The sequence below is a fragment of the Somniosus microcephalus genome, unplaced genomic scaffold (assembly GCF_052327205.1).
Source record: "Somniosus microcephalus isolate GS21.2 unplaced genomic scaffold, FLI_Smic_1.0 unresolved_chr7, whole genome shotgun sequence".
NCBI classification, from domain to species: domain Eukaryota; kingdom Metazoa; phylum Chordata; class Chondrichthyes; order Squaliformes; family Somniosidae; genus Somniosus; species Somniosus microcephalus.
Genome location: NW_028225185.1, coordinates 27,862,906 through 27,879,672, shown reverse-complemented (window position 1 = coordinate 27,879,672; position 16,767 = coordinate 27,862,906). Strand labels below are relative to the sequence as shown.

Sequence of the window (16,767 nt, the reverse complement as noted above, 5' to 3'; positions counted from 1 at the left end):
TGCATTTACCCATTGAGGCTGCCCAAAGATTAAAAAAAAAAGAAATTATATTTAAAAACTCCCCCAAATAATTGGAAATGGATTACTGTTGCTGCTTGACCAGTAATCCAGTATATTAATCCCAAATATCTGTCTATCCTCGTTTACTGTTCTGGCGTATCCAGTCAGTGTCTTGGGTGAATGTGTCAGGATACGGGCTGGATTATAAACCATTGAAGGTTCAAGCAATCTTCGAACCACAACAGCCAGTCTCTAAAACGGCTCCTTCGTCCTCTGAGCCCCAGCTTTCGATTAGAGTCGCGGTGGTAGTCTGCTGATGGCCGATCCAGTGGTTCGGGGTGTAGTTGTTCTCGTCGGATCTCATCGACTTTCTTTATCGGACACGTGACTAGATTATTGGAACAGTGAATTTGCAGCTAATAAGATGGCTGTTTGCTGTATGTTGGAGTTGTACCCCACTTTATAACCTGAGCCTTCAGCTCGATAATAGTAGGGGGGGTGGGTGGAATGTTTGTACTGTCTAGAGCAAATGCTCGTTGTTATCACCACAGCGATTTGGTTTCAGCATCCTTTGATCCGCGGATGCTGCGGTCCTCTGTTTCAGAGGCTGTAGCTCGGCCGGGGGGGGGGGGGTTGAGTTAGAGTAGAGACCAGACCTGCCACCCAGCCCGTCTGTTCCTCAGTCACGCCTTCAGTGAGCGAGGGGTCCGTATTTAGATCTGAGAGGCGTTACTGTTTTTTTTTAAAACAAAAGGAAAAACAATTTCAGCCTCTTGGGGGCATGTGAGATGTTTTTCAAATTCTCAGCAGACACTAAGGCAGGGAAAAGGAAAGTGGAGCGCCCATCTTCAGTTTCCTAACGGGATCAGCACCAGAGTTACTAGAAGGATTCCCTTTGGATTGCACTGGGGCTGATCGGATTGGAGTACAATTTAGGGGATATGGATAATTCTTTGTGATCTACACCATGCTTCTCCATTTTGTTCCCGTCGTACACTTTTTTCCAGTTTGCTCTCCTGCCCTCCCGTCCTGAAGACTCGTGTCTCTCCAGCGCCTTTCACTGTCTACCCTCTCGATCTTTCACAGCTCCACACGTCCCAAAGTGCCTCACCGCCAATGAAGTACTTTTTGAAGTGTGGTCGCTGTTGTAATGTGGGAAACGCGGCAGGCAATTTGCGCACAGCAAGCTCCCACAAACAGCCAATGCGATAATGACCAGATCATCTGTTTTATTTTTAGTGATGTTGGTTGAAGGACTAATATTGGCCCCGGGATACCGGGGCGAACTCTCCCCCTTGCTCTCAATACGGGCAAAGACAGCCGAGAAATCAAATCAAATCAAATCAACTTTTATTGTCATTGTTAGTGCACAAGTGCAGTACAACGAAATGTAGGCTTGCGGCTCCCGAGAGTGTACATTTAGATTAAGACATTTAAACATTCAACATACATTTGGCTTGTAATACATTAACATAAACATAACCATAATAAAGTGCATCGGCAGATGTGCAGACTTTAGAGTTTATTTGTGGAGTTCAGTAGGATGACAGCCCTGGGAAAGAAGCTGTTCCTAAATCTGGTCGTACGGGTGCGAATGCATCTGTAGCGTCTCCCAGATGGCAGGAGGGCGAACAGACTGTGGCTGGGGTGGGTAGGGTCTTTGATGATGGACCGTGACCTCCGTAAACAGCGTTTCTGGTATATGTGCTCTATGGTCGGTAGCCGGTCGAGAAGTCAAAGCATCGGAAGGGGCTTTTCAGCCTAATGCGCCTGCATAGGTGCTGGCCCTTCCACCGGCAGCCGTACTCTCATTGCCCATTTCCTTTTATATTGATCTTATCCCGGTAAACCATCCCATGTGCTAAATACATTTCTGCAGAGGGGGGAGATTGCTTCTAACTATCCCCTTACACTGTTGTCGTGATGACAGAGTCCGTCTCCAGCTGTTACCGATTCATAACCTGTGGGAACGGACTTTCACTGTTTACCCTCTCAATCTTTCATAATTCGAATCGTCACTTTTTTCTGCTCTACTGAAAAAGCAATTTCTTTTAAGCTTTTTTCCGGGGCGAGAACACCTCATTGCTGGTATCATTCCCCAGTGAACCTTTTGCTTATGTCCGTTGCATGATTCATAGCTCTCGTGGAACGGGCTGTTCAGAATTGCATCGAATGTTCCATCTGTGGCCGAGCTGTGCGTCGGCCGTGACTCAGTGGGTCGCGCTCTCGCCTCTGATTCAGAAGGTCGTGGGTTCGAGTCCCACTCCAGGTACTCGAGCAGAGCAATCTAGTCTGCCGCTCCCCAGTGCAGTGCTGAGGGAGCGCTGCACTGTCGGAGGGGCGGTGCTGAGGGAGCGCCGCACTGTTGGAGGGGCAGTACTGAGGGAGCGCCGCACTGTCGGAGGGGCGGTACTGAGGGAGCGCCGCACTGTCGGAGGGGCGGTACTGAGGGAGCGCCGCACTGTCGGAGGGGCGGTACTGAGGGAGCACCGCACTGTCGGAGGGGCAGTACTGAGGGAGCGCCGCACTGTCGGAGGGGCAGTACTGAGGGAGCGCCGCACTGTCGGAGGGGCAGTACTGAGGGAGCGCCGCACTGTCGGAGGAGCAGTACTGAGGGAGGGCCGCACTGTCGGAGGGGCGGTACTGAGGGAGCGCCGCACTGTCGGAGGGGCGGTACTGAGGGAGCGCCGCGCTGTCGGAGGGGCGGTACTGAGGGAGCGCCGCGCTGTCGGAGGGGCGGTACTGAGGGAGCGCCACACTGTCGGAGGGGCGGTACTGAGGGAGCGCCGCACTGTCGGAGGGGCGGTACTGAGGGAGCGCCGCACTGTCGGAGGGGCGGTACTGAGGGAGTGCCGCACTGTCAGATGGGCAGTACTAGGGAGCGCCGCACTGTCGGAAGGGGCGGTACTGAGGGAGCGCCGCACTGTCGGAGGGGCGGTACTGAGGGAGCGCCGCGCTGTCGGAGGGGCGGTACTGAGGGAGCGCCGCACTGTCGGAGGAGCGGTACTGAGGGAGCGCCGCACTGTCGGAGGGGCGGTACTGAGGGAGCACCGCACTGTCGGAGGGGCGGTACTGAGGGAGCGCCGCACTGTCGGAGGGGCGGTACTGAGGGAGCACCGCACTGTCGGAGGAGCGGTACTGAGGGAGCGCCGCACTGTCGGAGGGGCGGTACTGAGGGAGCGCCGCACTGTCTGTTCTCTCAGGTGGACGTAAAAGATCCTACGGCCACTATTGGAAGAAGAGCAGGGGGACGTTCTCCCAGGTTTAATGGTGCCAGTATTTATCCCTCACCCAACATCACTAAAAACAGCTGATCCGTCATTTATCACATTGCTGATTGTGGGAGCTTGCTGTGCGCAAATTGACTGCTGCATTTCCTAGATTACAACAGTGACCACACTTCAAAAAAGCAAGAACTTCATTGGTCCTGAGGTCATGAAAGGCGCTATAGAATTGCAAGTCTTTCTTTTCTTTCCCGCTCTTCCCCTTCTTTAATTTGCGCCCGCTCTCTCGCCCGCTCTCTCGCGCTCTCTCTCTGTCCTTTTCCTTGTGTACTGTTGCTCATCTTGCACTTTTCCCCCCTCTTTCTCTTTCAAGCACTCTTGCGCTATCGTCGTCTTGTTCCTGCTCGCGCCAGCTCTCATTAACAGCATGGATTGGGTTTTCGAAATGGTTCCTGCCGCTGCAGACTACAGCAGAGAGGACTGGCGTGTACCCCCGCCCCTGCTCCAGGGCACCTGCTGTAGGCCGTAGCTTACAGTAATCGGGCGTGCCCCTGGGAAGCAGCAACATTTCCGAGCTGTAGGGTAGAGATGGCTTGCATGTGGACCATTAAACTCTCAGCAGAGGTACAAGTGGAAGATATTTTAAACATGAATACCATTTAATGCTTCAGTCCCCAGTTCTGAGTGACGTATACGACTCCCAAGTACTCGGTGCTTCAAAGCTGTTTTGACATTTCACCTTTTGAGCGCGCCGACCCGACCGCCAGATTGCGCTGTGTTTTGTTCGGATGAGCAGCAATGTGTGTAAAGGCTTAAACCCAACGGCTCCGGTGGTCTGGGAACCGGGTGGTGGGGGTGGGGGGAGTGTTTTTTTTCGGATCGTCTGTGTTCTCGACCGCAGTCTGAGTGAAGAGCCATGACTTCTTGCGCACGCAGCGTTTTGAACGCGACCAGGACCGGCGGAGCAGTGAGGGGGTTAACTCCCGCTGTGGGCCTTTTGTTTGCAAATATCCGGCGGCAAAGTTCATTCCAGATCTGAGCGAAGCTGCCAGCTGATTCTTCGTCGCAAGACGTCTGCGTAATCCTCTGACCAACATCCGAGCGAACTGGGTGGTGCCGCGGGTCGGTCACGGACCTTTCTTGGAACTTGGAATTCCCGTCGTGACCATTGGGATGAACGTCTCCTGGCTGTAAAGGCTGCCCGTGGGATGGGTTAACCCGGTTCCTGGTGGGTGCTGTGGCTAATGGATAAATGTCCCGCTGGTGCAGTGGGTCTGAGAGCGGATTGTAATCTAGGGGCAGATCCAGTGGTGCTTTAGATCCTCTGCTTGAACTGGGCGGGCTTGATGCTGACACGAGATGGCCGAAGTGTTACGTTTGCCAGCACTTGACAACCCGCAACTTAATCACCAAATTGGCAAACCAATTTCTAAAAAAAAAACCAGTGCAAGAAATCTCTCTCATGACCAAGTTTAAATTGTTGCTCATGTTAATTCTGCCACAAACTATAAATCTCGACCTCGAGTATTGTGTGCAGTTTTGGTCGCCTTATCTGAGGCAGGATGTTCTTGCCATGGAGGGAGTGCAGCGAAGATTCACCAGACTGATACCTGGGATGGCAGGAATGACGTATGAGGAGAGATTGGGTCGATTGGGCTTATACTCGCTGGAGTTTAGAAGAATGAGAGGGGATCTCATTGAAACTTATAAAATTCTAACAGGACTAGACAGACTAGATGCAGGAAGGCTGTTCCCGATGGTCGGGGAGTCCAGAACCAGGGGTCACAGTCTAAGGATAAGGGGTAAGCCATTTAGGACAGAGATGAGGAGGAATTTCTTCACCCAGAGAGTGGTGAACCTGTGGAATTCTCTACCACACAAGGCAGTTGAGGCCAATTCATTAAATATATTCAAGAAGGAGTTCGATATATTTCTTAAGGCTAAAGGGATCAAGGGATATGGGGAGAAGGCAGGGACAGGGTACTGAATTTGGATGATCAGCCATGATCTCATTAAATGGTGGAGCAGGCTCGAGGGGCCAAATGGCCGACTCCTGCTCCTATCTTCTATGTTTCTATGTTTCGACAGCCCTCACTCCAGTTCCCTTTACCTGGTGTCAGTCGTGATGAATATGAATTAAACTCCCAGCATGTTAAATGGAGCAGGGTGAAAAACCATGATGTGAAAATAACATCCGTGCGTGACGAAGATGTCGTTATTCTGATTTAAAGTTCCTAAACGCCGTGGTTGGGTCACGTAACCCAAATCTAATTCAGTCCTCGCTTGGCCCAGGCCAACCAGCAGGACACCTTGACTCATTTTATTCTTTTCTTCCTCTCCCTCCCCAAATCCAAAGATATCAAAGCGACTCACAGCAGTCACAGACTCTCAGTCACAGACTCCTCCCCAAGCTTAGACTAGCTAACTCCGCACAGACTGGGGATAGATTTTGAGGTCATCCGGATATGTGATCCTGGGGCTAAAAGGGTTAAACTCCGAGGACAGGTTGCACAGACTGGGCTCGTGTTCCCTCGAGTGTAGAAGATTGAGGGGCGATCTGATCGAGGTGTTTGAGATGATTAAAGGATCCAATCGGGTCGATCGAGAGAGAAACAATTTCCTCTGGTGGGGCGAGTCCAGAACAAGGGGGCAGAACCTTCAAATTAGAGCCAGGCCGTTCAGGGGTGATGTCAGGAAGCACTTCTTCACACAAAGGGTGGTGGAAATCTGGAACTCTCCCCCCCCAAAGAGCTGTCGAGGCTGGGGGTCAACTGGAAATTTCAAAACTGAGATTGATGGGTTTTTGTTGGGTACGGGTATCAGAGGTTACAGAACCAAGGCGGGTAGATGGAGTTAAGATGCAGATCAGCCGTGATCTAATTGAATGGCAGAACAGACTCGAGGGGGCTGAACGGCCTCCTCCTGTTCCTAATGTAACAGGCTCGAGGGGCTGAACGGCCTCCTCCTGTTCCTAATGTAACAGGCTCGAGGGGCTGAACGGCCTCCTCCTGTTCCTAATGTAACAGGCTCGAGGGGCTGAACGGCCTCCTCCTGTTCCTAATGTAACAGGCTCGAGGGGCTGAACGGCCTCCTCCTGTTCCTAATGTAACAGGCTCGAGGGGCTGAACGGCCTCCTCCTGTTCCTAATGTAACAGGCTCGAGGGGCTGAATGGCCTCGTCCTGTTCCTAATGTAACAGGCTCGAGGGGCTGAATGGCCTCGTCCTGTTCCTAATGTAACAGGCTCGAGGGGCTGAATGGCCTCGTCCTGTTCCTAATGTAACAGGCTCGAGGGGCTGAACGGCCTCCTCCTGTTCCTAATGTAACAGGCTCGAGGGGCTGAACGGCCTCCTCCTGTTCCTAATGTAACAGGCTCGAGGGGCTGAACGGCCTCCTCCTGTTCCTAATGTAACAGGCTCGAGGGGCTGAACGGCCTCCTCCTGTTCCTAATGTAACAGGCTCGAGGGGCTGAACGGCCTCGTCCTGTTCCTAATGTAACAGGCTCGAGGGGCTGAATGGCCTCGTCCTGTTCCTAATGTAACAGGCTCGAGGGGCTGAATGGCCTCGTCCTGTTCCTAATGTAACAGGCTCGAGGGGCTGAATGGCCTCGTTCTGTTCCTAATGTAACAGGCTCGAGGGGCTGAATGAGCTGCCTGCTCCTGTTCCTAATGTAACAGGCTCGAGGGGGCTGAATGGCCTCCTCCTGTTGCTGTGTATGGTTCGGTACTGTGGCGCATTGATAAATGCCCACAGAGCCAGATTGTTCCTCCCCACGTACTCTCTCGCCTCCTCCTCCTAAGGCACTGACAGCTGTCAGTCCTCTGATACCTCCTCAAGATGGCGAGCATCAGGCGCGACTGTGCAGTTTCCCCGCCGAGCTGTCCGAGAACGGTTTCTAACCGCAGAAACATCCCCCCCCACCACCCCCCCCCTCCAATTATCTGATCGCCAGCACTAACTTTACAACTTCAAGAAGCAGATTTGAAGAGGATGAGTTGAGAGCGAGCATTTAATGTTGGCGAAAGCTTGGTAATGGCCTTCTGTTAACAGAAGGATATAGAAGCATTGGAGGAATGCAAAAAAGCTATTTACGAGAATGGTGACTGAGCAGGCTGGGGCTCATGGCTCTGGAAAAGGGAAGGCTGAGGGGTGACCTGATGGACCTTATGAAAGGGTTCGATAGGGTAGACGTAGAGATGATGTTTGGTGACCAGAACTAGGGGCTTTCAAAATGTGTCAGCTGTGGCTCAGTGGGTCGCGCACGCGCCTCTGAGTCAGAAGGTTGTGGGTTCAAGTCCCACTCCAGAGACTGGAATACATAAAGCTAGGCTGACACTCCAGTGCAGTGCTGAGGGAGCGCCGCACTGTCGGAGGTGCCGTCTTTCGGGATGAGACGTTAAACCGAGGCCCCGTCTGCTCTCTCAGGTGGATGTAAAGATCCCATGGCATTATTTCGAAGAAGAACAGGGGAGTTATCCCCAGTGTCTTGGCCAATATTTATCCCTCAACCAACATAACAAAAACAGATGATCTGCTCATTTATCACATTGCTGTTTGTGGGAGCTTGCTGTGCGCAAATTGGCTGCTGCGTTTCCTACATTACAACGGTGACCACACTTCAAAAAGCACATTATTGGCTGGAAAGCGCCTTGGGACGTCCGGTGGTCGGAGAAATGCAAGTCTTCCTTTCTTTATAAGATAAGTGTAAGAAGTCACACAACACCAGGTTATAGTCCAACAGTTTTATTTGAAATCACAAGCTTTCGGAGCGCTGCTCCTTCGTCCGGTGAAGTGGAGAGATGCATAAAGACACAGCTTATATAGTCAGAGAATAATGCCAGATGATTAGAGGTAATCTTTCTAACTGCCATTTATCACACCTCGGCAGAGAGATAATCACAGCAATCAAAGGTGTGAATGGTGTCCAACCAGGTTAGTCAGGAAAACATTACATCATCATTACATTACATTTGTCCACCCCAGTCCAACCACCGGCATCTCCACACCATGGCTTTATAAGATCGTCACTAATAAATCCAATGGGGAATTCAGGAGAAACTTCTTTACCCAGAGAGTGGTGAGAATGTGGAACTCGCTACCACAGGGAGTGGTCGAGGTGAATAGCGGAGATGCCTTTAAGGGGGAAGCTGGATAAACACACGAGGGAGAAAGGGATAGAAGGAGATGGTGATGGGGTGAAGTAAGGTGGGAGGAGGCTCGTGTGGAGCAGAAACACCGGCATGGACCTGTTTTCTGTGCTGTGAATTCTGTGACATACCGTAACGCTGTTGACTGATATGTTTGGGGAACCGAGACGGGACAACGTAGGTCACACTGCTTTTAATTTGGAAAAGCAGAATTGCGCTCGCGAGTAACGAGAAGTCCGGTTTTCCCTGTGACTAGCTGGGGCACACGTGGATGAAGTGTGCCTGGAATTTTAACGACACCTCTTTCTGCACAGCGCTCAAGTGGAAAATGGCCGTTGAAATGTGTTTTACTGATATTTAGGGAAATGATAATCATTTCTGAAGGGATAAATCCAAGTGAAAGGCCTCTTGAGGGCAGGGAAGAGTTGAGGTTGGACAGAGTTGGAGAGACGATGAGATTCTTCCAAGCAGTGGGTGATTAGCGGGACACCAAAGGGAAGACTGAGCACTTTGGAGGTTTTGAAAGAATGGCTTAGAATGAGAAATGATGGGATGAATCTCGATTTCAACATTGTGCTGATAATCGGGAGTTGGAAGAAGGGATGTATAGTACGGGAGTACATGAAGGTTAGAGGGGGGAAAATACAGACTTGCATTTATATAGCGCCTTTCATGACCCCAGGACGTCCCTGAGCACTTCGCAGCCAATGAAGGACTTTTTTTTTTGAAGTGTGGTCACTGTTGTAATGTAGGAAACGCGGCAGCCAATTTGTGCACAGCAAGCTCCCGCAAACAGATCAACTGTTTTAGTGATGTTGGTTGAGGGATAAATATTGGCCCCAGGACACCGGGGAGAACTCCCCCCCGCTCTTCTTCCAATAGTGGCCAGTGGGATCTTTCACATCCACCTGAGAGGGCAGACGGTGGATTCGGTTTCACCACCCCCGCCCCCCCCCCCTCCCCCCCCCGCGCGACCCTTCTGGAAATCTTGGGGCTTCACCGCGATTCCGACGCGCGCTCTCTCCCCGTCTCTCTCTCTCTCTCTCTCTCTCTCCCTGTCTCCCTGTCTCTCTCTACTCTGTCTGTCTCTCTCTCTCTCTCTCTCTCTCTCTGTCTCTCTCTGTCTCTCTCTGTCTCTCTCTCTCTCTCTCTCTCTCTCTCTCTCTCTCTCTCTCTCTGTCTCTCTCTCTCTCTGTCTCCCTGTCTCTCTCTGTCTCTCTCTCTGTCTCTCTCTCTCTGTCTCTCTCTCTCTGTCTCTCTCTCTCTGTCTCTCTCTCTCTGTCTCTCTCTGTCTCTCTCTCTCTCTCTGGTCTTGCGTGTGAAGAATGGCCACTTGGCTGGGGCCTGGCGGTCTGCCAGAACAGAATGGGGGTATCATTGTCGCATTAGGCTAGGAGTGAGGAGAGTGAAACTGTCCATGTGAAGGAGCCCGAGAGGTAATGCACCTTGCACTCCTTCAGGAGCTCTTGCACAACTGTTGCTGGATGTGGTCCAGTGCGGGAGGTTGTGAAAGAGCTCTCTCTTTTAATCAGCAGCGCCACCATCTTGATGAACCCGTGTCCAGCTGAGCACGAGGTTCCAGCTTCCCTCCCTGGGTCTGTACCAAGGCAACTGTTGTTGGAGATACAACACCTGCCCTTTTACCTCCTCCCTTCCCACTGTCCAGGGCCCCAAACACCCCTTCCAGGTGAAACAGCGATTTACTTATACTTCTTGCAATTTAATATACTGTATTCGCTGCTCACGATACGGTCTCCTCTACATTGGGGGGACCAAACGCAGATTGGGCGACCGCTTTGCGGAACACCTCCGTTCAGTCCGTACGGGAGACCCTGAGCTTCCGGTGGCCTGTCACTTTAATTCACCGCTCCATTCCCACTCCGACCGCACCGCCCTCTGCCTCTTGCATTGTTCCAACGAAGCTCAGCGTAAGCTCGAGGAACAGCCCCTCATCTTTCGATCAGGCACTCTGCAGCCCTCTGGACTCAATCTCGAGTTCAACAATTTCAGACCATAACCTCAGCCCCCGTTTTTCAGGCTGTTGATGATTGAGCAACATTTACTCTCTCCTGCCTCCGACCCGAGCACTGACTATTCCTGCGGTTCCTTCCTCCCCTCCCCCTGCATCTGCTTAAAATCCCTCACACCTCCAGCCTTTCCCAGTTCTGATGCAGGGTCCCAGACCGGAAACGTTAACTCTGTTTCTCTCTCCACGGATGCTGCCTGGCCTGCTGAGTGCTTCCAGTTATTTCAACTGTTGCCAGTGGGTTAGTCAGGGGATGTTATGCCAGGGTTCATGCTCCTGATGATTGTCAGGCGAGGCTAGGATTAGCGCTCTGCTGTTACCCCCACCCCTTGTGGTGGGAGAGAGGGGAAAGGCAGACCCCCGTAACTAAACCTTCCTTCACTCCTGCTTCGTGTGCAAATGTTGGGTGGGCGTGAAGAAAGGGCATCATATCTGCCGGGTCTAAAGCAACTGATTTTGATTTGGAGCTGTCGGGGTTCAATCTTCCGATCGGCCAATTTGTGACTCCTTAAAAGCACACGCAGGTGTGAGCATCGGCTGAGGGCGATGGTTGAGCTTGGCTCTGATGCTCTCCACGGTTGAATGTCGCCCTGTCTGTTGCAGGCCTGGCGACAGCGGGCTAATCACGCCAGTCGAGCTCCAGTGCCGGTGAGCGCCTGCGTCTGTGGGAGGGAACGAGGTTGGAAACCTCAGTAATAGTGACCCCTTCTTTTGTGAGGTTCTCGCGATCCCGTCTCTCTGCTCGCAAACCCCGTGAGGACTGTCCCGTGCTCAGGAGCTGGCTCTGTGGACTATCTCGGCCGCCAGCTTGCATCCAGTCTCCACGTGACGCACATTCGTTGGCGCGCCATAGTGTTGAACTTCTCTGTACTGTTTTCATTAACGGCTGGAGAGAAAATAACTGCGACAAAGGGCATTATTAAAAATACTTGCCGTTGTGCAACGCCTCGTCATATTGCAGTGCAGACGAACATCAACACCCCACAAGCAGCAGAGAGATGAAAGTCCCGTTAATCTGTTTCTGATGGTGCATGTTTTGAAGGAGGAATGTTGGCCCGGGCACCAGGAGGGGATTCCACTCTTCGTGCAGAGCTGTGGGATTTTTAACAAACACTAAACCAGGCGGACAACAATCTTAGCTTAACAACTCGGCCGAAAGACGGCGATGCTGCACTGGAGCGCCTCCCTCGATTCGTGAGAAGCCTTAGAAACATAGAAGATAGGAGCAGGAGGAGGCCATTCGGCCCCTCGAGCCTGTTCCGCCATTTAATGAGATCTAGCGAGTATAAGCCCAATCGACCCAATCTCTCCTCATACGTCATTCCTGCCATCCCAGCTATCAGTCTGATTAGATCACCCCCCCTTGCGCTCGCTGACCTACGTTGGCTCCCGGTCCGGCAACGCCTCGATTTTAAAATTCTCATCCTTGTTTCCAAATCCCTCCCTGGCCCCCGCCCCCCCCATCCTATCTCTGTAACCTCCTCCAGCCCCTACAACCCTCCGAGATCTCGGCGCTCCTCCAATTCTGGCCTCTTGAACATCTCCCGATTTCCATCGCTCCGCCATTGGCGGCCGTGCCTTCAGCCGCCTGGGCCCCGAGCTCTGGAATTCCCTCCCTAAACCTCTCCGCCTCTCCTTTAAGACGCTCCTTAAAACCTCCCAGCTTTTGCTCACCTGTCCCTAATATCTCCTTATGTGGCTCGGTGTCAAATTTTGTCTGATTTACGCTCCTGTGAGGGGCCCTGGGACGTTTCACTACTGAATTCTCGATTGGATTTATCAGCGACTGTCTTCTATTGACGGCCCCTAGTTCTGGTCTCCTCCCACAAGTGGAAACATCATCTCCTAGGTCTACCCTATCGAACCCTTTCAGCATTTGCAAGACCTCCATCAATCTTCTGGCTCAGAAGCAAGATAGCCATCAGTTGGGCCAAACGGACACTCATCAATTCAGTTGATAAGATTGAGGGATTTTTGTGGGATCGATTGTGTACACGCGACTGCCTCAGCTTAAACATGGCGTTTGGTACCTGGTCTGAATTCACCCTGGTGTATAAAGAGGCCTTTAAGGGAAGTACAGTTAGGTGGGAAGTCCTTTGTTGGTGTTCTGACCCAAAGCTTGATCGGATTGTTGCCGGCCTCGCCTCCTAAAACCTGTGCTTTCTCTCTCCAGGACTGGCAGCCACCTTTCGCTGTTGAAGTCGACAACTTCAAGTTTACTCCTCGAATCCAGCGGCTGAATGAGTTGGAGGTAAGTCTACGCCCTCTGTGGAACAAGCGGATGAAAGGTGCTGCGAAGGGAATATAGACAGACTAAGTGAGTGGGCAGTAAGGTGGCAGGTGGAGTAGAATGTGGGGAAATGTGAGCTGATTCACTTGGGTAGGAAGATTAGAAAAACAATATTTTTTGAAATGGTGAGAAACTTTCAAATGTTGGTGTTCAGAGAGATTTGGGTGTCCTCGTGCAAGAAACACGGAAAGCGAGCATGCAGGTACAGCAAGCAGTAAGGAAGGCGAATGGCATGTTGGCCTTTATTGCAAGGGGGTTGGAGTATAAGACTAAGGAAGTCTTGCTCCAATTGTACAGGGCCTTGGTGAGACCACACCTGGAGCACTGTGCACAGTTTTGGTCTCCTTATCTGAGGAAGGATATACTTGCCTTGGAGGCGGTGCAGCGAAGGTTCACCAGATTGATTCCTGGGATGAGAGGGATGTCCTATGAGGAGAGATTGAGTAGACTGGGCCGATACTCTCTGGAGTTTAGAAGAATGAGAGGTGATCTCATTGAAACGTATAAGATTCTGAGTGGGATTGACGGGGTAGATGCTGAGAGGCTGTTTCCCCCCTGGCTGGAGAGTCTCGAACCAGGGGTCACAGTCTCAGGTTGACTGTCCGACTCGCGAGCTGAAGCCACATGAGCTGGGATAATCTAACTTGGCACAGACCGGGTATTGAATCCGTCTCGCGTTTCTTTGCCTTCACCAGCTGAGCCCTGGGGGTGCCCGTCGCTGTTGTGTAACTGGGTCGATTGTTTGTTTCTGTGCAGGCGCAGACCCGAGTCAAGCTGAACTTTCTGGATCAGATCGCCAAGTTCTGGGAACTGCAGGGATCCACACTAAAAATTCCCAATTTGGAGCGAAGAATCCTGGACTTGTATAGTCTGAACAAGGTAATGGTCTGAAAACTATTCGTAATGTCTGCTGAATGAGTGAGGCTCACAGCTTGTTGAAGTGAAGGTTATCGGTGCCGGGGAACACCATATCGCCTCCTCATCAGTCTCCCCATGGCTCGCGGTGTCAGAGACCCCATTTTGAAAAGCTGTGCTCTGATACAGAGTAAAGCTCCCTCTACACTGTCCCCATCAAACACTCCCAGGGCAGGTACAGCATGGGTTAGATACAGAGTAAAGCTCCCTCTACACTGTCCCATCAAACACTCCCAGGGCAGGTACAGCACGGGTTAGATACAGAGTAAAGCTCCCTCTACACTGTCCCATCAAACACTCCCAGGGCAGGTACAGCACGGGGTTAGATACAGAGTAAAGCTCCCTCTACACTGTCCCATCAAACACTCCCAGGGCAGGTACAGCACGGGTTAGATACAGAGTAAAGCTCCCTCTACCCTGTCCCATCAAACACTCCCAGGGCAGGTACAGCACGGGTTAGGTACAGAGTAAAGCTCCCTCTACACTGTCCCGTCAAACACTCCCAGGGCAGGTACAGCACGGGTTAGATACAGAGTGAAGCTCTCTCTGCACTGTCCCATCAAACACTCCCAGGGCAGATACAGCACGGGGTTAGATACAGTGTAAATCTCCCTCTACACTGTCCCCATCAAACACTCCCAGGGCAGGTACAACACGGGTTAGATACAGAGTAAAGCTCCCTCTACACTGTCCCATCAAACACTCCCAGGGCAGGTACAGCACGGGTTAGATACAGAGTAAAGCTCCCTCTACACTGTCCCATCAAACACTCCCAGGGCAGGTACAGCACGGGGTTAGATACAGAGTAAAGCTCCCTCTACACTGTCCCATCAAACACTCCCAGGGCAGGTACAGCACGGGGTTAGATACAGAGTAAAGCTCCCTCTACACTGTCCCATCAAACACTCCCAGGGCAGGTACAGCACGGGGTTAGATACAGAGTAAAGCTCCCTCTACACTGTCCCATCAAACACTCCCAGGGCAGGTACAGCACGGGTTAGATACAGAGTAAAGCTCCCTCTACACTGTCCCATCAAACACTCCCAGGGCAGGTACAGCACGGGGTTAGATACAGAGTAAAGCTCCCTCTACACTGTCCCCATCAAACACTCCCAGGGCAGGTACAGCACGGGTTAGATACAGAGTAAAGCTCCCTCTACACTGTCCCATCAAACACTCCCAGGGCAGGTACAGCACGGGTTAGATACAGAGTAAAGCTCCCTCTACACTGTCCCGTCAAACACTCCCAGGGTAGGTACAGCACGGGGTTAGATACAGAGTAAAGCTCCCTCTACACTGTCCCATCAAACACTCCCCAGTATGGGGATATAGCTGAAGAAACAAGTGTTGTACACCAGTTTCACTGACCTTCTGCACCACCAGCCCTTTGATTATTTATCCCATGAGTTGACATCACAGAGGAGGCACGTCCTCCTCGGTCTTTGCTCTAAGATGAGCCAATAGGAGGTGCTCCAGGATGGCCTGGGGGTGTCTCTGGCTCTGCTTTCCGCCGCCACCCACCTCCTCCCGCCAAGGTGAGGGAGCAGCCTTGTGTATTTGCTACGCAGGCTGCCAAGGGTACTGGTTGCATTGAGCTCCATGGTCCCCAGACCTGTGATACGCCAACGAGTCCCCGCTCCTGATGGTTAGCCGGTGACCACTGCTGAGCTTGCACGAGGGGGGCGGGGGGGGGGGGGGGGTGGGGTGGTGTGTCCGTGGGCCTCGTGTAAGCTCCCTTTGACATCTGACAATCCGGCCCTCCAAACCCAGGCAGTTCCAGTCTGATTCATCCTTGCATTGCGAACTTGGTGCTTTGGAAAGGGATGTTGCCTCGGTGGTGGCTACCCGTGCCCTTAGTGCGGTACTGCCTGAAATGTGCTGTCTCTGCACTCGCGCGCGAGCACACCCACAGAAGGTTAAAGTCTGTAATTGGCGTCCTTCCCAGTTCGAGGCTCCGCGATATCCCCACAGCCGCCACTCCACATTGATTGCACACCCAGCGACAGAACCCAGCTTACCGACGCTCCGCAGTTTGTTCTCCGTCGCTCACGCTCTCTCTCTCTCTCTCTCTCTCTCTCTCTCTCCCTTGTTCTTGTCTTTCAGATTGTCATCGAGGAAGGCGGATATGAAGCCATCTGCCGAGACAGGCGGTGGTCCCGAGTGGCTCAGCGTCTGTCCTACCCGCCGGGCAAGGGGATCGGCTCCCTGCTGCGCTCCCACTACGAGCGCGTCATCTACCCCTTCGACACCTTCCAGTCTGGAGCCAGCCTCGCGGTAAGGATGGCCTTTCGGTCGGGCATTGTTGGCCCGCGTGCGTCGCTCGCCCGGTGGGCTAGAGCTGAAAGTGGCGCCGTCGGATGACCGGGTGGGGGGGGGCGCCGAGCTGGTGACGCGAGCCCAGAATTCGCAACTCGGCGACACCGAGCCTGGGGTTTAAAAGCCTGTGGATAGTGGGAGAGTTTAAAATTCTCGTCCTCAGCGTTCAAATCCCTCCATGGCCCTCCCTCCCTATCTCTGTAACCTCCTCCAGCCCCTACAACCCTCCCTATCTCTGTAACCTCCTCCAGCCCCTACAACCCTCCCTATCTCTGTAACCTCCTCCAGCCCCGACACCCCTCCCTATCTCTGTAACCTCCTCCAGCCCCTACACCCCTCCCTATCTCTAACCTCCTCCAGCCCCTACAACCCTCCCTATCTCTGTAACCTCCTCCAGCCCCTGCAACCCTCCCTATCTCTGTAACCTCCTCCAGCCCCTACAACCCTCCCTATCTCTGTAACCTCCTCCAGCCCCTACACCCCTCCCTATCTCTGTAACCTCCTCCAGCCCCACAACCCTCCCTATCTCTGTACCTCCTCCAGCCCCTACACCCCTCCCTATCTCTGTAACCTCCTCCAGCCCCTACAACCCTCCCTATCTCTGTAACCTCCTCCAGCCCCTACAACCCTCCCTATCTCTGTAACCTCCTACAACCCTCCCTATCTCTGTAACCTCCTCCAGCCCCTACAATCCTCCCTATCTCTGTAACCTCCTCCAGCCCCTACACCCCTCCCTATCTCTGTAACCTCCTCCAGCCCCACAACCCTCCCTATCTCTGTAACCTCCTCCAGCCCCTACAACCTACAACCCTCCCTATCTCTGTAACCTCCTCCAGCCCCTACAACCCTCC

The 16,767-nt window shown here is 52.6% G+C and overlaps 1 protein-coding gene across 1 annotated transcript in view; it reads left to right on the top strand.

Moving 5' to 3' along the window:
- The window catches only part of LOC147086681 (lysine-specific demethylase 5D-like), a 70,317-nt gene extending 54,341 nt beyond the window's left edge, over positions 1-15,976 (top strand). The window contains exons 2-4 of the mRNA XM_085978819.1: positions 12,569-12,646; positions 13,442-13,564; positions 15,704-15,976. Of these exons, the coding sequence (XP_085834945.1) occupies positions 12,569-12,646; positions 13,442-13,564; positions 15,704-15,961 (459 nt within the window). The 3' untranslated portion in view covers positions 15,962-15,976. The remainder of the gene's footprint in view (positions 1-12,568; positions 12,647-13,441; positions 13,565-15,703) is intronic.
- Positions 15,977-16,767: the final 791 nt, after the last annotated feature.